At 39.8% G+C, this 24,463-nt stretch overlaps 1 protein-coding gene across 10 annotated transcripts in view; it reads left to right on the top strand.

The window, feature by feature from the left end:
• The window catches only part of LOC144684399 (kinase suppressor of Ras 1-like), a 202,577-nt gene that overhangs the window by 163,240 nt on the left and 14,874 nt on the right, over window positions 1–24,463 (top strand). For 5 of the 10 annotated variants that reach the window (XM_078548121.1, XM_078548126.1, XM_078548130.1 and 2 more), the window contains 14 exons: window positions 979–1,048; window positions 2,388–2,471; window positions 3,489–3,550; window positions 4,803–4,909; window positions 6,453–6,612; window positions 8,229–8,270; window positions 8,525–8,582; window positions 14,444–14,492; window positions 14,772–15,166; window positions 15,794–15,890; window positions 16,591–16,724; window positions 18,385–18,516; window positions 18,799–18,934; window positions 20,682–20,815. In XM_078548121.1, coding sequence (XP_078404247.1) covers window positions 979–1,048; window positions 2,388–2,471; window positions 3,489–3,550; window positions 4,803–4,909; window positions 6,453–6,612; window positions 8,229–8,270; window positions 8,525–8,582; window positions 14,444–14,492; window positions 14,772–15,166; window positions 15,794–15,890; window positions 16,591–16,724; window positions 18,385–18,516; window positions 18,799–18,934; window positions 20,682–20,815 — 1,660 coding nt within the window. Of the gene's footprint in view, window positions 1–978; window positions 1,049–2,387; window positions 2,472–3,488; window positions 3,551–4,802; window positions 4,910–6,452; window positions 6,613–8,228; window positions 8,271–8,524; window positions 8,583–14,443; window positions 14,493–14,771; window positions 15,167–15,793; window positions 15,891–16,590; window positions 16,725–18,384; window positions 18,517–18,798; window positions 18,935–20,681; window positions 20,816–24,192; window positions 24,362–24,463 lie in introns of those variants that run through there. The other 5 variants (XM_078548123.1, XM_078548128.1, XM_078548125.1 and 2 more) reach the window with 4 other exon arrangements.

The following is a 24,463-nucleotide window of genomic DNA, read 5'->3' as shown; positions in this document are numbered from 1 at the left end:
CAGTATGCGCAATACTTGTTTACCTATGTCTTCCGTTTATTATTCCAGTACTTATCATCATCACAGAGATGAGTTCCTCCATAATGGGGGAAAAAAATGTTTTTCTGCCCCCATCTTTATTTGTGCAGCTCATCTTTAAATCTCCAAATCAAACCACACATGTGGAACAGAGCCAAGGGGGTTCCTCTCTGCCTTTAGAGGATTTACCTTTGCTCGATTTGGTGCTCGATTCATGTTTTTTTCCTTCCCCCAGATGCCAGCCCACCCATAACACAACATTAGCTAATAGACTAAGCTTGAGGTATGGGAACCTTGAAACTGAAATTTCTTACAAAAATCGAAGAAACCAATGTAAGATCACTTTTTTCCCCCACTGCACTCCCCCACCAAACATCATAATAAAGAAACTCTTAAGTGACTTGGGAAAGTAGTCGTTTGGGGAATTGCAGATATAACATGTTGGTACATTGATGTACGATGCTACCAGGCCACCCATTCTACATATTTTTGGCAAAGACTGCTTAATGTAGCTGATTGTTTTAAATATATACAGTTTTAAGCCTATATATACATTTTATCCATCATTCTCTTTTGATTAGAGATTTACATCTAAGAAAATTATTGAATTTTGTACAACTAAGTTTGTTTCTATGTAAACTGATTGTCCAAAATCTTATTCCAACACCCAGGGCTTTATTGGTCTGAGGGCTTCAATTTTAAGTGTATTGTAAGTGCTTGATGGTGCTTCAAAGACACACGACATAGACTTTAAAAGCCTATATTTACAACAATGACAAAACCAGCATTACACATACTATTGACCCCACCTTGTCCATCGTGACAATCCGGGATAAATTTGGTTCTGCATTAAAACAACCAACGGCCTGTTAAGCCCAAATAACTTTTGCCTCAGTCTATTTTTTTTAAACAGGTTTAATTTCTTTGAAAGCCACTTTAAAAACTCTTCTCGCTTTGCAGACACTTTACATGTACCGCGGGGATCTCCTCAGATGCTACAAAGGGATTTTGGGCTTTCCATTACACATAGGTAAGTAATAAGCACCAGAAACAAGTTGTTTAACTTGTTGCTTGGATCTTTAAATGTCAAATGCAGTGCTACTTGATCTGACTCCTGCTTCATGTGCCTCTTGGTTTTCATTTGCAGTCTGTCTAGTTAAGCTAGGATTCAATATTTTTCCATCTCCTTTTCTTTCGTTCCAACCAAAGAAGATGAGGCCAGAGGTAGGATGCAGTGGGGGAAAATAGGATTATCTTACTCTAAATAGCAAGTGAGAGAATCTGATTGAAATATAAGTATTAGGTCTAACTAATAGTTCTGTAGTGTTACTTTCCCTTTCTTTTGGGTTGTGCCCAATATCCACTTGACAACTGCCCATTAAAAAATTATTGAAATCAGGAGCTTGTGAAGAAGTGCAGGTTGGGTCCTGCATCACACAGTGATGGGATGCAATGTGGTGCAGCTTTCTGAGAGTGTTTGTTGTGCCATTAGTTGACCCCGAACTAGTTGATGAGTAACATTACTTGTTTTGAAGAAACCAATTCTTTGTCTATGCCATGCTTGAAGGAGTTGATTTAAAACTTGTACATTACCCACATTGGTGAAAGTAACCAAACCCTTTGGTAAATTAGTCTGCGGAAGACCATACTTTCAAAATTACAGTTTTGGCAATTAATCTTTTTAAAAATGTTTAGTGTGTGCTTTAACAGTCTGTGCTCACACCTTGGATTCCACAATTTGTTGCTGTTCTTGAGCTCCCCGGAGACAGTCTTTCCAGAAACCTGCCTGGCTGGAACTTAATTGTACTGATTTTGAACGTGGGATTGTAGTTTGAAATGATTATAAATGGAAAATTCCCACTCCTCTTAGAAGATATGACAAAGTTATAAATATCTGGTTATGAAAGCAGGCTATTGATTATAATTGTTGTATCATTGGATTAAAAAGTTACCAAAGAAAATGAAAGTTACTTTAGTAGTGACTTGCTTTCAGAACTAGTGTTCAATGTTTTTACTGAAAATCCGATGGTATGAATTGTTTAAATTCTCTCCACTATGTGAATTTTCTCTACTTATATCTACGTTCTCTACTTTCAAAGAAGTGGAAATGACTCTTTAAAAATAATATTGGTCAGTTTTAATTGTCGCATGAAACAGTAGGAATGTCTTTAAACATTCCTTTAATTTAATCTTAAAACACACTTGTCAGTTTTGCTAGATACCTAATGGGAAACTTAACCTCGTTGTTGGCTCATTCCATCTGGCTTTAGAACAGCCTGTTACGATTGATGAAACAATCTTCCACCTTTCGGAAATGACTCTTTCTGTTGTTTGTAGACTAAAAAATCCTGTTGCAAACTTGCTTTTAGGTTTTCAACAAAATCTTGGTTATCACAGACCTGTCAAGTTTGTCAAAAAAATATGATGTTTGGTGTGAAGTGCAAACATTGTAGGTAAGTTCTGCCAGAACAGTTACATTTGTAATCATATGAATCATTGTAACAACCAAAGATGTAATTGTAATATACCACATTATTAGTGTAACTAGAGTAAATGTGCTGTCTACCATGGTACTATGTCACTGGCTAACAAAGTCAAAGGTTGAATTGCTTTAGTTAGCTGGTCTCAATTTAGGCAGCGATGGGGGTGGCCGTCATTACCTAAAGAGGGGGAAATTGGCCAAGAGATCTTCTGCTGATCATCTAGTATTGCCAGCTTGGGGGGTGGGGAGTGCATGTGTGTGTGCGCATGTGTGTCAGTCATTGGGTGAAGACAGGATCAAGCTATGTCTATGATGCCTTCATTGTTAAATATCCTGCTGACACTGACGACATGTGCGTAATAAAACATATATAGATCTTAATCTCATCTGCTCTGCAGAATTGAAAGATTTCTTTGGCCTTTTAAAAGCAAATAGGAGAACCTTTGGAGGGGAACCCAGAAAATTCAACTCTGGTCACCAGCAAAGCCTCCATCCTGTTCAGCTGACTTATTGAATTTGGTTCCATTAATCTAGTTACTCAGATAAATCTCTGTTTGCATTCTGTACGGGGGAAGCTTGAAAAGATAATAAACCAAACCAGATAGATGTATTGGTTCCTAGGAATTAAATCTGAGGAAGACCCATTGGGAAATGGTAATGTTCCCAAAGTCTGACCATCTCTCTTAAATAAAACTTAATTAACAGATATCAGTAAAACAACATTAGCAGTCTAAAGCTGCACATAGGTAGGCTGTGCAGAATAAAGCCTTAATATAAATGCAATATTTTTTACAAAATGCTCTTATTTCTGATATCCTAAGTTATTAACTGAAAATGAAGGTAGCAGCTTCTGAGAAAAAAAATATTAATGGTAAATATGATATGCTATCCATTATTTCTATTGCTCTCAGTTATTTTTGCCTATCTTAGTTGTGAAACAGCAATAAATTTGAATGCATTTTGGTACAATATTTTGCTTTTCTCTTAGATTAAAGTGCCACAACAAATGCACAAAAGAAGCTCCTCCATGCCGGATATCATTTCCTCAAAGTAAGATTTCCGTTCATATTACAGAGTATACTGTATCTTTCCTTGAAATGTATTTTAAGTCACATGGTTGGTTGATTTCTGTGTGTCAGGCAGCCGCTGACTGGACAGAGTCACATGAAGCCAAATGTTCTCAGGAGGAGAGGAATTTTTTTAAGAGGTTAAAAGTGGGTGTAGCACAATGTTCTAAGTTGCAGTGATAAAAATAAAGTCATGGGCTCCAGTTGCCTAGTTCTCCCTCATCAACCCCCCCACCCCTCCCACCCCATCTCTGCTTTCCCTTTCACACCTATGTAGTTTATTTTCCGTGGCTTTAAACTGCTACGATGTGTTTTTCTTGTGTGTACCATTGTTGCTGATATAGATGGTGAAATTTTGGAAAGGTAGGATATCAACACCTCAATTGAAAAGTGCCCATAGTGGAGGATGGCAGGGGCAGTCTTTTTTTAAAAATTCATTCATGGGATGTGGGCTTCGCTGGCTGGGCCAGCTTTTATTGCCCATCCCTAGTTGCCCTTGAGAAGTTGGTGGTACGCTGCTGCCTTGAACCACTGCAGTCCATGTGGTGTAGGTACACCCGCAGTGCTGTTAGGAAGGGAGTTCCAGGATTTTGACCCAGTGACATTGAAGGAACAGAGATATATTTGCAAGTCAGGATGGTGAGTGACTTGGAGGGGAACTTCCAGGTGGTGGTGTTCCCACCTATTGGCTGCCCTTGTCCTTCTTGATGGTAGTGGTCGTGGGTTTTGAAGGTGCTGTTCAAGGAGCCTTGGTGAATTCCTGCAGTGCATCTTGTAGATGGTATACACTGCTGCTAGTGTGTGTTGGTGGTGGAGGGAGTGAATGTTTTTGGATGTGGTGCCAATCAAGCGGGCTGGACAATACTTGACTTAAGCAAGCCAAGTTTCACACTGCAATCATGCTGAGTTTGTTTGGAATGGAAGGAAAAAGTAACTGTGAGGGTCTTCTCAATGCAACTTGCACCTAAATAATGTGTTGGTTAATTTCACATCGGATATCCTTATAAATTAAAGATACAGTCTGTTGTCATGCGTGGTGATGGCAGTGTAGGGAGGAGGGGAAGAAGGTCATGTGTCTGACCTGTCCTAAAATGTTGCAGTCCGAACTTGTTAATGTTTGTGGTCAGCCCAACTTAAGGTTTTGACTCAAGTTGCATTGTTGCAGAAACAAATCATATAATAATATATTGTGTTTTGAGAAACCAGTAAGCTTAAGTCTTTTCTGTGTTATCTAGTATCATCAAAAATTCGAAGAACAGAGTCTGTACCATCTGATATTAACAATTCTGTGGATAGATCTGCGGAACCGCAATTTGGCACTCTTCCAAAGGCTCTAAAAAAGGTAACAATCCTCCAGCTTTTTGCCCCAGTGTGTGTATACCAACTTTGTAGATTTGTGTGTGGACAATTTTGTTAGCATTTCAAAAATTGTGTTGTAATATTGATTGGCCGCTCACATTGGTAATAAATGTCATGCTTTAGTGTATAACTTTTGATTTTTCTTCATAAACACACACTTAAAACTATACAGCACAAAAGGAGGCCATTTGGCCCACTGTGCCTGTGTCAGCTCTTTGAAAGAGCTATCTAAGAGCTCATCCTGCTCTCTCCTATTGTCTTGCTAATAATTTATTTTTCAGTATTTGTTATATATGATAATACTCTTCCAGGCACACTGCTTCTATTAAACAATTTTACACACTTCATTCTGTAATAATGGCCTATTCTTCAATAATTAAATAGAAAAAATGCGATTATATCGTACCTTTCATGACTACCGGACCTCTCAAAGTGCTTTGCAGCCAATTAAGCACTTTTGAAGTGTGGTCACTGTTGTAATGTAGGAAATACAGCTGCCAATTTTGCTCACTGCAATCTCCCTCAAACAGCAATGGGATCATGACCAGCTAATCTGTTTTTGTGGTGTTGATTGAGGGATAAATATTGGCCAGGACTCCAGGGAGTTTCCCTGTTCCTTTCAAATTAGTGTCATGGGATGTTATACATTTAAAGGAGAGGGCAGATGGGGCCTCGGTTTAATAAATCATCTCACAGATGCACCCCCCCCCCCACCTCCCCCACCACCCCAAACACAGCAGCACTCCCTCAGTACTGCACTCAAGTGTCAGCCTTGATTTTAGTGCTTCTGAACTTGAACCCACAATCAGCTGCCTTAGAGACACAAGCGCTACCAACTGAGCCACGGCTCAGACTAAAACATAAGAATGTACAGGACTAGAAAAGATGACTACTGTGCATCTGGTTGGTCCCAAAGCTTTATTTAAAAAAAAAGCTTTATATCTTCAATTGCTCCTTTATCCATCTCCCTCTTGAATTTGCTGAAGCTATCTGCTGACTCCTTGTTCATTGCGCTCTCTGAAGTACATAAATATGAGCTTTTTTTTGAGTTTGAATCTGTTTTCAGTTGAAGCAGTTTTTTTTAAAGAGAACAGTGACCACATGAGGCATGAAATCATAAGCTTCAAATTAAAGGGTTCTACAGTGAAACATTAGGGTAACATCTGCAAATGCATCCATCTCATTGGGAATGCGTTGAAAAGCAAAGATGTACGCACACTTTTTGTAAGACGCAAGATCCTGTAATAAGACTGAATACTGAATAAGGATTTTAAATAAGTATTCTAATACATGCTGAGAACACTGAAATTAAATATTTTTTCTGAGCACCTGTATAATTTAGCCTTGCTGTCAACATTGAATTGTGCACCGTTCACTGAAACCTTTAAAGTGGTATATTTTGAAAGCTCTCAACAAACACATTGAAATAAAATTCAGATGTTGAGCTGTGTTGCAAATCTCTGCTCATATTGCAAATTAGTAAACATACTGGTGGTCAAATTCAAATATAAATATTCCTTTTGTAGGATCATGCACCAGTTCCTTTGGATTCCAGCAGCAACCCTTCTTCAACGACTTCTTCAACTCCTTCTTCTCCGGCACCTTTTCAGTCTTCCAATCCTCCGAGTGCTACCCCACCTCCAAACCCTTCACCAAAAGGTCCCAGAGACAGGTTCAAATTTCCAGGTAAGTCCTTAAAATATAACAATATGGATGAAAAGCCCTGAGCCCAGATATTGTAATTTGACGACCATGAAATTGTCAGTGTTCACAATCATTACTGCGACTCTGACAGCAACTTCTGGAGTCCCACGTGTGCAGTTAAACACGGAAATCTGGAAGTCAGGTGCACCCTGCTCTTCCACAGCGTGCACTTATAGCAGCCTTCACACATAAAATCAGCACAGAAATCAGTTATTTGACGTGAACAATCTGGCTGTAAAAACAATTGAAAATGTTACGCCTTGATGAATGAGGTGAAATTAAGATGTTAATGGTGCGCTAAGCTATAATGAGTGCTGAGCAACCTCTCTAGCCCTGAAAGGCTAATTTTAGAAGCCTGGAGTGTCACTCCCTCCCGTCAGTGATGATAATTCCAAAGATATTTAAATTTAAAAATATTTTTTTAAAAGATTGATATTCAAGCTTAATCTCAACCCCAGTCCGTATTTTGCTGTCTGTAAAATGATTAAAAACTGAAGGACAATCAATGCTTTTTACTTCCTGGTTTGTTGTCTGTGAGAAACCTTTCATCTGACTTGACTGCTCAGCCTCACTGTTCCTGGATGATGGAGCTCCCATGTAGTTGGCACCAGAATTATATAAGATTTATAGAAGGACTACATATATTTCCAATGTGAAAAACTAGTTTTAATTTGGATTTTACAGTTCCCCAGATCATTACGTGTTTTCTTTTTAATATTTTATATATATAAAAATAAACACCTTGTTACTTCTCCTATTTTCCTTCCTTGGTCTACAACCAAACTATTTTCTTTTAGCTGAGAAGTCAAAGTGATGAGGGCTCTGGAATCATCTCAAGCCCATTATTGCCCAACGAGTGCTTTTGCACTATGCACTGATGATCCAATTTTTGTTTCTCTCCTTTTTCCTTTTCCGTGGTTCTCATCTCCCCAACCCCGATTGTACACACGTACAAAGGACAGAGGAGTCTCCTTTCAGATAAGGTTTCCAAAAAGTTGCGCAGCTAAGAATCGATGAAGCTTTTGCATTGGGGTTAACTGAGACTTAAAGCTGCAGCCTCTTGAATAGGAATCTTGATGTAATTCAGGAGCTGTTATTCCTATTCTTTTGTAACGTTTTCTGGCTTGGCACATTACAAGATGGGAGACCATTCTCTGGCAACAAATTATATGTTTTAAAAAAGATACAAATTTGCTCTCAAAAAATGTAATCTTCTAGTTTAGCAGTCCCTAAGAAGTTATTTGCTGTCCTCAAACAAAGCACAGTTGGTCACAGAATTTAAAATTTGAAGATTAAAATATGGAGAACGATTACATAAAGATGATGAAATGAATTCTCACCAAATTCCACCAAAAATTATATGGTAATAATGGATTGATAGGAGGGACTTTAGATTGCTGACAGCCATTCTCCATTGTTTGTCTCGTTGGTCTCTGCGCTAAATATGTTGTTAAAACAAAAAGTTGTCTTTCTAGGGATCATCAGTAAGAAATGCATGATGAGTCTATTTAATAAGAAAGCTGAATGCTGGCTACTATCCTACAGTTTCTTAACTGATTTGTAATCTATTCTTCTGCCTGTGTGACCTTTTCCCCAAGCTGCGTACTACTTTCATCATAGACAACAGTTTATCTTCCCAGGTGAGTAACAAACCTAGTCTTTTCTACTAATGTCATTTCCCCTTTCACTTTTTCAGTCTTTACACTTGCTTCTTGAGTGGGGAGAAAACCTCAACACATTACTAACCTGTATGAAGTAGTAATAACAGTGCACTGTTAGTATTTAGTTTAGCCATTTTCCCTTAGTGATTTTAGTGGTTCAGTTTGTATAGAACTGCACTGATTGATAAATGCCCTATCTTACTGACTGCTATTTTAACTTCTTGTGATTTTAGATGTTCCTAGCCCAACGTTACCTGTCACTTTACAGCCCGACTGCTCTGAAGACACTAAGTAAGGATTTACATTTTCTCATTTGTTTCCACAAAGTAGTATGCAGCAGCTTAAAAGATTAGACAGCAAAAGTCAATGCGTTGATTGATAATTAAGCTATGCAGCATGCAAGGCAAAAGGTTTATGCCAATATTATTCTCTGTATAGCACATTTCTAGTATCAGTTGTGTGAAAAAAGCCACCACAGCAACTCATTTGCTTTCCTACAACAAATGATGGTTGCAGATTGGCAGAGGCATGGGAATAGGTTTTGCCGAGTCCAGCTTCTCCACCAGCGAACGTTTGATTATGATGTGGAGAGGAATTTCCCTAAAAAGCAGAAAATAGCTTTTCTAAAAAACACTAGTTTAAATGTTTGCCTTTGAATTGTATTCATTATTTTTGAAATAAAAGTGCATAATAACTTTGTTCAAAGCAAATACAGTTCCAGTACAATTTACTTTTTTTTTGTCTTTTTCATTTTGCTCCTCCACCTCTCCAATATTATTGCCTTGTTATAAGGGAAGCACAGTACACAAAAGTCATTGTCACTTCTTCATAATAAGTGCTTTGTCTAATGCCTTTCTCCAATTGTTAATTCTTATCCAGTTCATTACATATGTTAGACATCATTGTAGAGTTCGGTATTGTTGATGTTGATTGTGAGATGGAAATGAAACCAAATCGAGATTTACTGCCAGTTTGAGAGGGCATCTGCAATCAGGCTGCCTGTGTGAGACCAATGACATTGTTTGGAGAAGTGTCTTTGTGCGCTGTGACTTGCCATAGGCTTGCCATATTCATGTGACCTCTGAATTCATCCTTTGTTTATAAAGGCTTGAGAGCAGAAGACGTTTTATCCACCACGTGGAACAAGATGTCAGGAGTATGAAGCTGAAATTGAGTGGATTATGATAGCTATAAGAGAGCTAGCTGTTGTAAGAAACAGCAGAGAATCATTAAAACTTTGTACAGGACATTGATTGCTGGGTGAGTCAGTAGGTCTTTGAACACTCCAGTACCTGCTCCTATAGAGATAAAAAGAGATTTGAGAATGAATTGGAAATTCTTTCAGTCTCAATGGCAGAGCTGTAAAATTGCCACAGAGTTAAACAAGAAACATGAACAAATAGAAGCAGCAACTCTGTAATGAGTGCTTCAAGCTGTATTGCACCCTAGACCTCACTGAAGAGCAGAAAAGCCAGCCTTGTGAAATTTTGGAGGACTAGAAAACCCACTTTGAACCCTTTACTGATATTATGTGAGCACTGCATGTTCATTACCAGATTCAGGAAGAGGGGGGAGAATATTGGTCTATATGTGACTGCACTGAGACATCTAGCTGAATCTTGAGTTTTTTACAACTGAAGGATGATCTGATCTGAGATAGGATTGTCTTAGGAACAAGAGATCCCACTGTGAGAGCACATCTGCTGACATAAGAGAACCTTGCTGTCAAGAAAGCTATTGACGTGCAGAAGCTCTGAGATTGTTAATCATCAGTTGGATGGTATTGATTGGGGAACTGAAGAGGCTTTGCACTATGCTGAGAGGCAGTCCAGTCCTTACAGACGCAAGACAACAGAGAAAAGGAAGAAATATTTACAAAAGGATCAGCAGAAAGATAAAGGCCAGGGTACAGGACGTAAAATTTGTGGAGGACACCATGCGAAAGCAAAGGAAACATGTCCAGTGTGGGGAAAACTGTGCTCTAACTGCAAGAAGTTGAATCATTTTATGCACAAGTGTTTTACTGGAAAAAAGAAAAGCAAGCCTATAAAATGGTTGCTGGAGAGATATTGGACAATGATCCTGAAGAATCACTCTACACCCTAGAACAAGTTGGCAGTGTCAAGTCTCAAAGAAAAAAAATGGTTTGTGACTATTGGAATGATGACTGCAGAAAGAGAGCTTCAAGTTAATATGAAATGTCAGCATCATGAGCTTCACAGACCTGTGTGAAGTTGCTCAGGATGGTGACCCGAAAACGAAGCCTTCAAAGGTAAAGCTGAGGCTATATGATAAGACACTGCTCAGCCCAAGAGGGAAAACTAAGCAGAGAGCCCAATGCAAGTGGAAGAAAGTGGATTTGCAGTTCCAAATATTAGACACAAAGCAAAATCCACTCGTCTCAGCTGAAACAAATCAAAAATTTTGGACTGGTAACCCTTCAGGTACCAGAAGACTTGCAGTGTTTTGCACAACACCAAGTCATTGACTGCTGAGCAAATCCTAAAACGTTACAAAGATGTTTTCACGGATCTTTGATTGGTCCTGACAAATGTCATCTTGTAGTAGATGAGAACATGAGACCAACTCAGCACCTTCCAAAGAGAGTTCCAGCTGCTCTCGAGTCCATACTGAAAGACACGATAGAGGAACTTGGAAAAAATGGGAGTAATCAAGAAAGTGACAATTCCCACTGACTGGATTAGTAGCATGGTAAGAGTGAAAAAATCTGGAAAGTTGAGTGTGGATACATCCAAATGACTTCAATAAAACTTTGAAGAGATCTCACTACCCTATTCCATCCATTGAAGAAATTTTGCCACAACTTGCCAAGGCAAAGTTCTTTCCATCTCCGCATCTAGGGTAAGTGAAGTTGGATGAAAGCAACAGTTTCCTGACTACATTCTGGATGCCATTTCGGAGGCACAGATGGTTGTGCATGTTGTTTGGCACTTCAACTGCTCTGGAAGAATATCAGCTCCAGCAGCGTGACACAGTCAATGATTCTCCAGGAATGAAAGCGATTGTGGATGATCTGCTAGTCAATAGATGTGGAGACATGATAGAAGAAGCAATCGCAGACCATGATCAGAATCTAGTGAGAGCGCTAGAGCGAGATCAGCTCGTCAGATGAACATAAAACTGAAAAGAAGAAACTGCAGATGAAGATGACTGAAGTCAAGTAAACTCATGTACTGACAGTGAAAGGAGTTCGCCCTGATCCTGATGAGGTAAGAGCAGTAGTAGAGATGCAGCAGCCAACAGGTGTGAAGGCGGTGCAATGATTTGTTGGATTTGTGAACTACCTAACAAAGCTCTTGCCTAATTAGTCATCAGAATGTGAAACCCTACGCAGGCTCACTGCAAATGATTTTCAGTGGTAATGAGGCTTAGAACAAGACACGGCTTTCACTTGCATCAAACAAGTCGTGATGATGACACCAGTACTATGATGTCAACGATCAAGTCACCCTGCAGTGTGGTGCCAGTGAGACAGGACTTTGAGCAACCCTCATGCAGCAAGGACAATCAGTTGCATTTACATCCAGAACATCAATGAAAACTGAATGACACTCTGCACAGATTCATGCCTGTTTATTGTCTTTGCTTATGAGCATTTCAATCAGTTCCTGTTTGGGAGAGAGAAAGTAATGAAGGAGTCTGACCACAAGCCACTTCAAAGCATCTTTCTCAGATTGCTTCTATCTGCCCCAAAGTATCTGCAAAGGATGTTACTTCATTTGCAGAGATATTATTTGGAAGTGAAGTACAAGCAGGGGAAGCAGATGTACATTGCTGACACGCTGTCAAGAGCTGCACTCCCTTTGAAGAAAGTTGATGATGCTAGTACAGAGTGTGAAATCTTTTAGGTTCAACGGGAAGTGACAGCCCAGCATGGTCTGGAAGTCATCAACCCCACAAAGACATTGAATCTGACAGTCAAGTGTCTTGCTCAGATCAAGCAAACTACACAACCAGATGCAATTCTCCAAGTGCTGCAGAAAGTAGTGAAGAAAGGATGGCCTGAAACATCAAGAACACACCAATTGTTGTGAGCATTGGGCATACAGAAATTAAATGATTATCCAAGGTGGCATCTTATAAAAAGGAGCTAGGGTCACTTTTGCTAAGGAGATGAAAAAAAGAGATGAAGTGGATCCATACAAGCTACCAAGGAATTGAGTCTAGTCTGAGGAAGGCAAGAGAAGTGCTCTACTGGTCAAACATGAGCAATAAGATCAAGGACCATATCAGCCAATGCAGTGCTTGCAATGAACATCAGGCTAAGCAAACTGAAGAGGCGCTCATGACTCCCCAGACAGACCATGAATGAAACTTGGAGTAGACCTCTTCACTCTCTCTTTGGAACTGATCATCTCGTCACCATCGATGACTACTCAGACTACTGGGAGTTAGACGAGCTGACAGCAACAACTATCAGTGAGATTGTAGAATGCCTGAAAGCACATTTAAGTCATTGGCATTCCTGACGTTATGATGAGCGATAATGGCCCTCAGTTCATGAGTAAAGAATTCAGGTGCTTTGTTAAAGATTGGAAAATTCAACACTACCCATCATCTCTACACTATCCCCAGTCAAATGAAGAGGCTGAGGCAGCAGTGAAAATTGCCAAAGGGATCTTCAAATAAATCGAGTAGGTCCAGCACAGATGTGTGCTAGGCAATCATAGAGTGGAGAAACACACTGACTGAAGGCAGGGAAAGTAGTCCCGTTCAGCAACTAATGTCATGCCGCGCCCGAACAGCTCTTCCAATAGCTTACATAAAGCTACTAAAGCCAGGAGTAGTAACAGGAGTGAGTGACAAAATCAAAGTGAAATCACAAAGCCAAATTTCACTTTGATAAAGCTGCTAAATTGTTGCCAGAGCTGAGATCCAGAAAGCCAGTCAGGGTGCAGACATTCAATGCTCACAAGTCAGCCCACTTGGCAACTTGGGACCTGTGTGGGGAAGTTGTCACCTTGATCGTACGCTGTGGAAATGAACGACCAGATATATCGTGGCCTATCTTTGAACTGCAGACATATACGTACAACTTGAGAAACTGCTCCTTCACAGCAGACAGATGATGAGGGGGATGTGATTTCATCAGCTGCACAAGGAACTGAACAACCACCAGTCCCAGAGTCAACCGTTCCAGCAAAGGCAATGGATCAGCAGCAATAATTACCACAGCAGCAACACTCGCCACGGCAATAACATGCCCCAGAGAGGCAACATCACCCCAGGAACAAGTGGATGTCAGCGAATAGCCAATACCAACCCCACACCTGTCATTAGAAGACCTGAATGCTTTAAAGATTGTGTGCAATGTGTGTGTAGGGACAGACAAAAGTAGGACAGACTGGAATGAACAAACAGTTTTCTGTACATGCATGATTCATCCTTGTAAACTATTTATGTGCGTGACTTGCAACTGCAAATTATAATGTATGCAGGCCATTTTTTCTTTTCTTATGAAAAACAGATGTTTGGAGAAATGCATTTGCGCACTGTGGCATGCTGTAGTCAAGTGACCTCTGTCATCCTTTGTGTACAGAGGTTTGAGAGCAGAAGCTAATTTATCCACTGCTTGGAACAGACATAGAGTATTGGTTTTCAGCTTTGTCTGAGAGGTTTCATTGCTCTGCTTATATTTTAAGGCTTACAATAGGTTTTCCCTCTTTTTAATGTAGAGAACCCTGCACTGAGTCACTATAGAGTTTACTCGTAGTCAGTGAGACATTATAGCATTCCACATTGCTGCCTATAACATGGATATTATAGCCTTGGCTCAAAAAGTTGGGGAATTCGGACTTGTGGAGGTGGAATCCATCACCATTTAAAACATGCAGAAATTTCTGTTTTACGCAGTTGAATAGTGTTTCTAGTTAGGTAAACAATATGGAAAAGATATTCAGAATTATTGCTAAGAGCATTACATTTAAGTACAAAATAGTTTTTACTCCCTGCAATATGATGTAGCCCTTCAGTTTCAAATATCTACTCTGCCTTTGATTTTTGGTTCTGCTTGCCTGCTTCTCTCATTCAGATTTGAAAAGAATTAGACTTTCACCCCCTATGTTTCACCCTCTATATTGCTAAGTTTTTCTACAGTTATGAAAGTACAGATTATATTCTTTGTCTTGCAGTACTGTAGAGGAAACTGAGCCTGAAGCAGCTGAAGATCTGGATGCAGAGGTATGTTGGCAAGAAATAATCAGGACAAAGTAGTATTGTTGTATACTGCTGTAAAGTTTTGTTATGCAAAACTTGTTTTTTGATGTACTTCATGATCGGTTCAAGTCTGAGATTAGTAGAGGCCTTGAAGTAGATTATCTGCTAGCCGTTCACCTCAGTGCTAGGAGCACTGGAGAGGGCGGGGGGGAGAGAGTACCAAAGCGCTTAACAATAATTGACTTAATTATGTGAAATATGTTTTGATTGACTTTAAGTTGTCCCTTTTCTAATTCTTTTCAGAATGAAGATCAAGTACTTGACGATGAGGAGGCTAATAAATCAGAATCAGAATGTGAGACTGATGAGGTGGATGACTTGCCAAATACTAGATCCCACTGCAGAGGACTGATGTCTCGCAAGCCCAGCCAGACAAGTGTCTTCCTACAGGAATGGGACATCCCATTTCACGAATTGGAAGTTGGAGAGCTGATTGGCAAAGGGCGATGGGGCAAAGTTCATAAAGGACGCTGGCACGGAGAAGTGGCAATTAGGTTGTTAGAGATTGATGGGAATAATCAGGATCATCTGAAATTGTTCAAAAAAGAAGTGATGACCTACCGGCAAACGAGGCATGAAAATGTGGTACTTTTCATGGGAGCTTGTATGCATCCTCCACATTTAGCCATTATTACAAGGTAAGTAAAATGTGAATGGTCTCTCTTTATTTTGTATTGTAATCTCTGTGTTCATCAACATATAAGCTTTCAGAAACTGATGAATTTTTTGTGCAAAATGGCACTTATTTTCTAATTATTTCCTCCCATAAGTGGCCATTTATTGAACAGGGCAGAAATAGATGGTAGTCTTGTGCCAGGTATGTTGGGGCAGTGCAATTGCATGTCACTGACTCTAAATGGCGCTGCTCCATCGTAATTGAAGATTCCCTTTTTCAGGTGATGAGGGATCTTTCTGAGGAGAGGATTATCTTTTGTTCTGCATGGAATGGTGTTTTGGGATATCCTGCTAGTTGCTGACAGAGACATTACTAGAAGCCTTAGGAGAATTATGTAATTGCTTGCCTCCTCTCTACCATAGTACATGACAGAACTGACCGTTAGCATGTTTAACGCACCTTCTCTTGCTTGATCGATGAAAAGTCTAAAAGTTAACTGGGAAATCGGAATGTTAGCTAATCATACCTGCTTCTAGTTTATAACCTTCACCCTAGTTTTAGTTTTCCTAAAAAGCCTAATTCCCAATTTTAAGTGTTGCAAGATATTTTCTGGTTGTGTACGTAACCAAATATGTTTTTTATGTTTTAGTTTCTGTAAAGTACGAACACTCTTCTCATTCGTGAGAGATTCCAAAATCACACTGGATATTAACAAGATGAGGCAAATTGCACAGGAAATTATTAAAGTAAGCTTATGTAACCAATCTATAATGAGCTTTACCAAATGACTAGGATTGCAATCCTACTAAAGGATTAGGCATTATTTCTGTTCTAGAACAGTGTGGCAATTGTGCCACGTACATAACTTTTTGAAAAGGCACACTTGAATTTTGTAATGGAATGGTTAGATTACTGATTGCATTAGTGTTGTTACATAGTGATTTCATCCTCTCTTTGGGGTCTGCATTCACTCTTCAGTTTCTGGCATGGCCAGGCATCACTGTCTCTCTCTACGTTGTTTTTTTTTTTCTGCCCTACAGTTGTATTTCCTGCAAATCTCTTCCAATTTTGTTAACCGGGCTGCATCGTACACACTCTCACTTTAAAGCAAGAAGTATTTTTCCATCCAAGCACCAACTTTAAATTCTTCAAACAGTTTTTTTTTTATAGTTCTAATGTTACAGAAGTCTCCAGTTGACTGCCATTTCAATCCTTTCTCTTTATTGTGTACTTTACTATAATGTAACATCTCCTCTGCTCCTCATGCCTGGAGGTTAGCCAGACAGCATCAGTTTTTATTCCTTTCACAAACACCCTTAATATTTTACAATTTTATCAGAAGTTTATACTCTTGTTTGGTCTTTATATTTATAGCATCTATGCAGTTAATTCCTTCCCTTTTAAATCTAATTCCCCACTGTACAATTGCAAATTCTTTTATTTTAGGGGATGGGGTACCTTCATGCAAGAGGTATTGTGCACAAGGATTTGAAATCAAAGAATATCTTCTATGACAATGGAAAAGTTGTAATCACAGACTTTGGATTATTTGGTATATCTGGTGTGGTGCAAGAGGACAGGTGAGACGAGAATGCACTTATTTGGGCAATCAGTGCACAAAGGACTTGCTTATTTTCTTGAAAATTTTGCCTCCTAATTCTTTTCCCCCTCCTCTTCCTCATGTGCGAATGTGCTTCTACACACACTGGTATGTCACCTACATTGCTAGTATTCACATCTATACTAATGTTCACGTGCGAGCCTCAGTAAGTGTGAGCAGCTGTTCTTACAGGGTGGCAATATGGAGATTGATCCTCACCTTATTTCTACATGCATGCCCTCCCAATGGGGGCCACTGGATAGTGATTTGGGAGCATCAGCTTTCGGTGATTTCCAAAATGGGATTTTGCAACAATTGTGGTCACTTATGACAGAGATCTCCTAACTACAGATGGACTGGAGATGTACAGTTCAGCTGCAAAGGATAAAATTGCCAAGACATCAGGGAATAATATGCCAAAGGTTAAACAGTAGTTGCCTTAAGCAGTCCAATTAATATTTTGAAACGAGTCATTTTTTTTTCAAGTTGATGGTTAAAAATCTTAAATACAAGTTCAGATGGAATGTTGGAATGCATTAATTAATGAAAAATGCAGCCAATGTTTCCATGATTTGACATAATTTAGCTGCTAAATTTTAATGTAAACTTTTCGTTTCCAGTGTATTTTGAAGCAAAAGTTATTTTAATTGGCCGTGGGCGGCAAGGTTTCTTTAGGCCAACTGAAACATTGGTTGTTACTTTAGGATGTCTATGAATCACAGCCATGTGCTGGGCAAAGGGTAGTTTTGCTTATTGTGACTTAGAGGGCAATAATGTTAACCCCTGAAAGACTGCAGTAATATTTCTGAACTGCAAGATTATTGCTGAAGTCCTATTCCACACTTCATTCTGAACATGGATTGGAATGTTTACAGTGATGCAACTTCCTGACTTGGAACTATATCACCATTCCTTCATTGTTGTTGTGTCAGAAACCTGGAACTCCCTCACTGAAAAGCACTGTGGGTATACCTATACCACATGGACTGCAAGAGTTCAAGGTGGCAACTCACCACCTCTTAAGGGCACCTAGGGATAGGCAACAAATGCTGGCCTTGCAGCAATGCTCATGTCCCAGCAATGAATAAAAAAAATCACTGCATGTAATTTCCTTACTGCAAATAGCAGGCTTATTTATTTAATTGAAGTAGATTTTTTTGTGTCTTGCTGTGATTAGGTTGGATTTAATTAAAGACCTTTGTTTGATTTCTTAGATATAGTGAATAAAAATAGCATGTGGCATTGTATTGAATCGGACCCTGATCCTGGATGGATTGGTGATGAAAGAACTACAGTTGGGCTTTGCATCACTGGCCTGATATCTAATGCAATTGGAATCCTTGCAAAGGCCCTTTCCTAAACATTATCCAGCTGGAAAATCTTTGTTTGAATTTTGGGCATGGATGGGATGATGCTTGTCTGTGATGGCTCATGCCCTCCGATATCCTCAAGTTTACACTTCTTAATGGCCACTTGACAAAAGTGTCAGAGGATTGACAATGCACATTATATCCCATCATGAGTTGGTGCTTTCAAAAGAGGGGGGAGCCTTCAATATCGTGTATGTTTTCTTAAGTTATTAGGATATTCAAAACTAGTAATTTTAAGAGACTTCTAATTTTATTACGAAACCATGACAGGAGAGAGAACGAGCTGAAGCTGCCAAATGGATGGTTGTGCTATGTAGCTCCTGAAATAGTCCAAGGAATGTGTCCCGGCAAGAACGAAGACAAGCTCCCATTTTCAAAGGCAGGAGATGTATATGCATTTGGGTAAGATCTATTATCCACATATATTGTAGCTAATATTTCTTAGGAAATTAATGATTATGATTCCAAGGATTGTAATTGTTTTTCTATGGGAAAAGTAAATTTCTTGTACTGCAAGGCCCCACGGGAGTGTAATTGGGGTACATTCCAAGTAAGCTAGTTAATTGAATGTTTCAATATAACCTATAGCATTAGCATAGTATGAGATATTAAATTTTTTTTAAACCTCTGCAATTTTCCACAGTGCACATTATTGGTATTCAGTTAATTTCCTAATTCTTGCAGGACTATTTGGTATGAACTTCAGGCAAGGGATTGGCCACTTAAGAACCAACCTGTAGAGGCAATAATCTGGCAAGTTGGCAGTGGGAAAGGAGTTGAAAATCTACTAGCTCAAATTTCCTTGGGCAAGGAAGTGACGGTGAGTAAGGGGTATCGCAGAGCAGCTGTTGGTTTGTTCAAGTGTTACTTTGAGTCAGTACAGCAGAATCTCTGCCTTTTAGTCTTATTAAAACAAAGGGCAAAATTTTTCACCGGGTGGGCGTGCACTCAACCTGATCGGGAGTGAAACTAGTACGCGATGACGTCAGGCGAGCGTCCCGACATCATTGCGCACTCTCGCGATCTTTCGGTCAGCGGGGCCGCGTGAGAGGCGGCAGCATGCCTGCCAACATTTAAGAGGCCTATTAAGGTCCTGAAGCAAGCAATTAAGTTGTATTTTTCGCTGCCCGGTCAACCGTTTGGTGGGCGGGCAAATAGGCCGGACGGCGTTTGCATTTTTAACAAAACCTCATCCACGGGTGGGATGAGGTTTCCAACGGTTACTAAAAAAAAAATGTAATTTTTTAAAACATTTTTTACAAACATGTCCCCAAACATGTAGGGGCATGTTTATATCATTTGTAAAAAGTTTATTTTTGTATTTAAAATTCTTCAGCTCCCTGAGGCAGCTCTGTGCCTTCAGAGAGCTGTCAGTGCGCGCTCCCCCATGCATGCACACACTTCAGCACTCGCGCTCCTCCCACCCACACCCTGGCAGCACTGAGGCTTTTTAGCATGTGTTTCACACTGGCTGGCCATTAATTGGCCAGCCAGCGTGAAATCGCAGTTGGTCTCATGGCCGTTCCTGGGCCCGCCCGCCACGCCTGCCAGCGAGGGGAAAATCCTACCCCAAGTCTTTAAATATTAAAAGAATTTTAAAGTTGAATGGACTTGAGTTTTCTGTTAATGTAACTCCTTTCATTTGAACAAAGAAATTTAAGGAGAACTTGGATAAATGTATTTGAATACCTATGTTTTATGCACTCACTTTTTGGGATGGCTATATTTGTAATCCATGTCTTCTTTCCCATATTTTGAATAATGGTTAAGCTTCCCCCAATGACTTCATAAATAAATCATTAACCCAGGATCCAATGTTCAATTCCTGCACTCTTTGTAGTTAGCTGATCTCCCAGTAAGAGTACCAAAATTAATCTCAATGACTCACACGACCTCCAAACCATCATTAACTTACGATAAATAAAAACAGAAAATGCTTGAAACATTCAGTAGGTGAGCCAGCATCGGGCAAGGACCAGAAGATCGCTTTATTGATCTAAACTCTTGGTCAGAACGAAATGAGATTACAGATGTTCAATGTTCAATTCCTGCACTCTTTGTAGTTAGCTGATCTCCAAGTAAGAGTACCAAAATTAATCTCAATGACACACACGACCTTCAAACCATCATTAACTTACGATAAATAAGAACAGAAAATGCTTGAAACATTCAGTAGGTGAGCCAGCATCGGGCAAGGACCAGAAGATCACTTTACTGATCTAAACTCTTGGTCAGAACGGAATGAGATTACAGATGAATAGCAATGAACAAAGCGAAGTGGGAGAGAAATACAAACACGTACAATCGAAAATGGGGTGGTTAAATGGTTGAAGTGATCTTGAAGACGTTTTGTGACACACAACATGTGAATAACTGAGGCAATAGGGTATAAGTCGATTTGGAATTGAACTAGTTAGAAACTGGAAATAGTAAAAAGCTCTTTGGCACCAAGGGTGCATGATGAGGTGGGTTCTCACTTCAAGGACCAATCCAAACCTACTGATCAAAATTTCATATTAACAAAGGAGGAACTGAAATGCTGATAACATGTTCTGCTTGCCCTATAGGAAATTCTGTCTGCATGTTGGTCCTATCATCAAAATGAAAGGCCAACTTTTACGCAGCTGATGGACATGCTTGAAAAACTGCCAAAACTCAACAGGCGACTTTCTCATCCTGGTCACTTCTGGAAATCTGCAGAGTTAGTATCTCATAATTTTATTTTGTGCCTTACATTGTAGTGATTCAATCTGCTTGGGTAGCATTCAATTTTCTTCCAGCCCAACTCAATTGTTAGTTTTTGGCCATGCCGATGCTTACTGGGATGAAAACAGAAAATGCTGGACATGTTCAGCAGGTCTGGCAGCATCTATGGAGAGAGAAACAGAGTCCACCTTTTAGGTCTGCGACCCAAACAGGGAAACGTTAGAAATGTAATAGGTTTTAAGCAAGGGAAAGGTGGGATGGTGGGAAAAATAACAAAGGCAAGGTCTGTAATTGGGTGAAGGGCAGGAGAGATTAAAGGACACAGGTTTCATGGTGCAAGATCTAAAAGAGGGATAATGGGACAAGTAAAGAAATAAAAGATGTGTCTAGAGGAGGTGTGAATGGCAGGATATTGAATAACTCCAGTCCAAAAGCAAAGGAAAGGAACTGAGAGAGATATGAGAGGAAGAAAACAAACCAGTAATGAAAAGTGAAAGAAAATAGTGGCATTGGTTACAATCTGACATTGTTGAATTCATTGTTGAGTCCAAAAGGCTATAAAATGCCCAGTCGAAAGATGAGCTGCTGTTCCTCAAATTCCATTGAATTTCATTGGAACACTGCAGGAGGTCATGGACAGAAAAGTCAGTGGGAACAAGATGGAAAATGAAAATGATAGGTGACTGGAAGCTTGGGGTCACACACGTGGACTGAATAGAGATGTTCATCAAAGCCGTCTCCCAGTTTGTGTTTGGTATCCCCAATGTAGAGGAGACCACATTGTAAGCAATGAGTAAACAGTATACTAAATTGAAAGAAGCACAAGTAAATTGCTGTTTCATTTGGGAGGAGTGTTTGGATCCTTGGATGGTGAGAAGGGAGGAGGTAAAAGGGGTCTCCTGTTCCTCCATGGAAAGGTACCAAAGCAAAGGGAGAGAGTATTGGGGGTGACTGAGAGTGGACCATGGTGTTGTGGAGGATATGGCCCCTCAGAATGCTGAGAGGGGTGGGGAGGATGTGTTTGTTGGTGGTATCAAGCAGACAGAGCATGATCTGTTGAATACAGAGGCTAGTGGGTAGAAGATGAGGACAAAGGGAGCCCTATCATGCTCCTGAAAGGGAGGGGAAAGGATGAAATAGAATGGACACAGTTGAGGGCCCTGTACACCAAGTGGGGGTGAATCTTTGTTTGAGGAAAAAGAAATACTTACTGGAAACGCTAGTCTGGAAGTTGCATAGCCTGAATAGATGCAAGGGAGACGGAGAAACTGGGAGAATGGAAAAGAGGTGGAGAAACTGGGAGACTCAAAGTTCTGTGTTTTTTGGTTTAGCTTTTCATGTGCTTCTGGCATTTATTTGGATTTCTTTGGATCGAAAGTGAGCATTTAAACTGCAGGGGTTTAACTTGAGTTTTGTAACTTTGCTTTTATACATATGTTTACTAGCATATCAAAATGCTTTCTTAACTTATCGTTTAGAATTTTCTGCCCGTGCTGGGCACAGTAACAAGCTTAAAAATGGTCAGAGAGGAATGGGATGGTACCTGACCTCTATCAACCCTGCTCTGTATACAGTTAGTGGGCAGTCTGAGCGAGGGGCTCAGTGATACGCTTTTTAAACTTTTTTCCTTTCCATTCGTTGGGGGAATATTGACAGTACCCCAGCAGTCCGACTGAGGTTGATAACTCTGTTGGGAATCAAAATTGAGTGCTTCATGTTATGGCATGTAAAGTTACATGAAAACCTATTGTTTCTGTGTCCTTTTCATGCTAATAATGCTTTAGTTGTAGAAAAAAAACTCTGATAAATTTGCATGCAATTTATTTTAAAAAATCACCAAGCTGGCACTTGTTTTGAGCATGAGCATATGCCATATGTTGTACCTACTTCTGCACCATTTGTCTCTGATCTGTTCGCTTTCTCTAGTATCTCACCATTTCCACAGGACGCCTTAACACTTGCACTGAAAAACCTTAAATTTAAAGTGACCTCCTACTTAAGCCAATAATGAATCAATGGCTCCAGTTTCACCCTGATAAATCTGTACTATAAAAATAATGCACAGTCAGTATGGAGTCACCAGTTAATGTTTATTGTGGCAAATTTTCTTCTGTGCTACTTTAACAAAATATTTTTCTTCATATTTTCTCTTTATTGCTCTCCTGGGCATGTCAATAGCCACAGGAAACAATGAGTTCACTTTTGGGTGGACAGCGGGTGGATTGATGGGGATACCTGCCCGTTGGCGTGAGGTCCAGTACACATTTATTGTCTGATCTTATAACAATAATGTTGACCAGCTGCCAGTGCTGAATGAGCACTGACAGATTACCAGCAGCTCGTCATTCAGGCACATATGAAATCTGGTGGCCCCTCTGTGCAGCCAAGCGAGCAGTAGGACATTAAGGGAAGGAGGGAATCTGGGGCTGGAGGTTGTGGAGAGATCATATGGAGGGACCAGCAGCAGATGCGATCTTTGAGACTAGGAGGAGACTGATCCACAAAAATCATTGGTAAAGTGGATTTTGAGCTTGTTTGGATTGGCCTACAATGGCTCCTTTAAGGACATGGTTTTGCCACTTGGTTCCACTGAGCACACTGTCCATCCAGAAAACCATGTGGAAGACCACAATTGTGTCAGGAACCCAAATGCAGCCGTTGGAACCTGATTTATAGGATTTGATGAGGGTCCTGTCTGTTCTTGATGGGAGTATTGGCCAATCTAATTTGAGATTAAATTTGCCTAATCAGTTTAATGTTTTAAAAACCCAGCTTCAAATATTCCAGGGCAGGCTGAGTGTATATCTCTAATTGGCATGCATTGTACAAGTTCAGCAATGTACCTTCCATCGAAAAAGTGTAATTTCAGGTGTTTTTCTTTTTAAACACATGCTTTACCACAAATTGTGCTAGTGTAGGTGATGAAGCTTCCACCAACTGGGTTCTGCTTGAGGGCTGACATCACATTATACTTGCGCTCTTTGGAATGTGTTACTGATCTGTATGAATGTGAAAGGAAGTTGAGATTGTGCTTTGTTTAAGATCTTTTATCTTTTGTTAACTGTATATTTTTTATGACTAAAAAATTATTGCTAACACTTATTTTCTCTCTCTTTTTGGCCTATTCATCATCTTTCTCCATCTCTCTTCCTGTTCTTGTGTGAACGCTGTGGTATCCTCTTGTAACTCCTTGGACATCCATAACCCTGGACTGCTAACCTGTACAATCCTACTACATCTGACCTTTTATTTGAATACTTCATCATTCACTTGTATTTAAACTTTGAACACTGTTAAACCTTGATATTCCTGCTATCCTTTTAATGTTTTTGGGAATATTTAAATCTTTGTGACTGAATCATGTTCTCCAAGATTCTGGCACTCTTATTCCCTCCATGACCATCATTGGCACCAAGCCTTGCATCATTATCCTGCTTTGTGATCTTCAACAAGACCTTTGACAGGCTAATTTGGATCTCATGCACCTTTTGATGTTTATCTGTAGTATTTCTCTTTCTAATAAAAATAGCCTTCCTTTTGATTAGTGTCATTTTTCTGGTGGTAACAGTATGTAAAGTGTATTGGAATGGTTGCAACCAGCTACAGTAGTGGAAGCCCTTCCTAAAAGGTTGGATTGTTTTGC

Source organism: Cetorhinus maximus, chromosome 9, assembly GCF_964194155.1.
Source record: "Cetorhinus maximus chromosome 9, sCetMax3.hap1.1, whole genome shotgun sequence".
Lineage (NCBI taxonomy): Eukaryota > Metazoa > Chordata > Chondrichthyes > Lamniformes > Cetorhinidae > Cetorhinus > Cetorhinus maximus.
The sequence above is the reverse complement of the archived record's forward strand: the minus strand, read 5'-3'. Positions and strand labels throughout refer to the sequence as shown.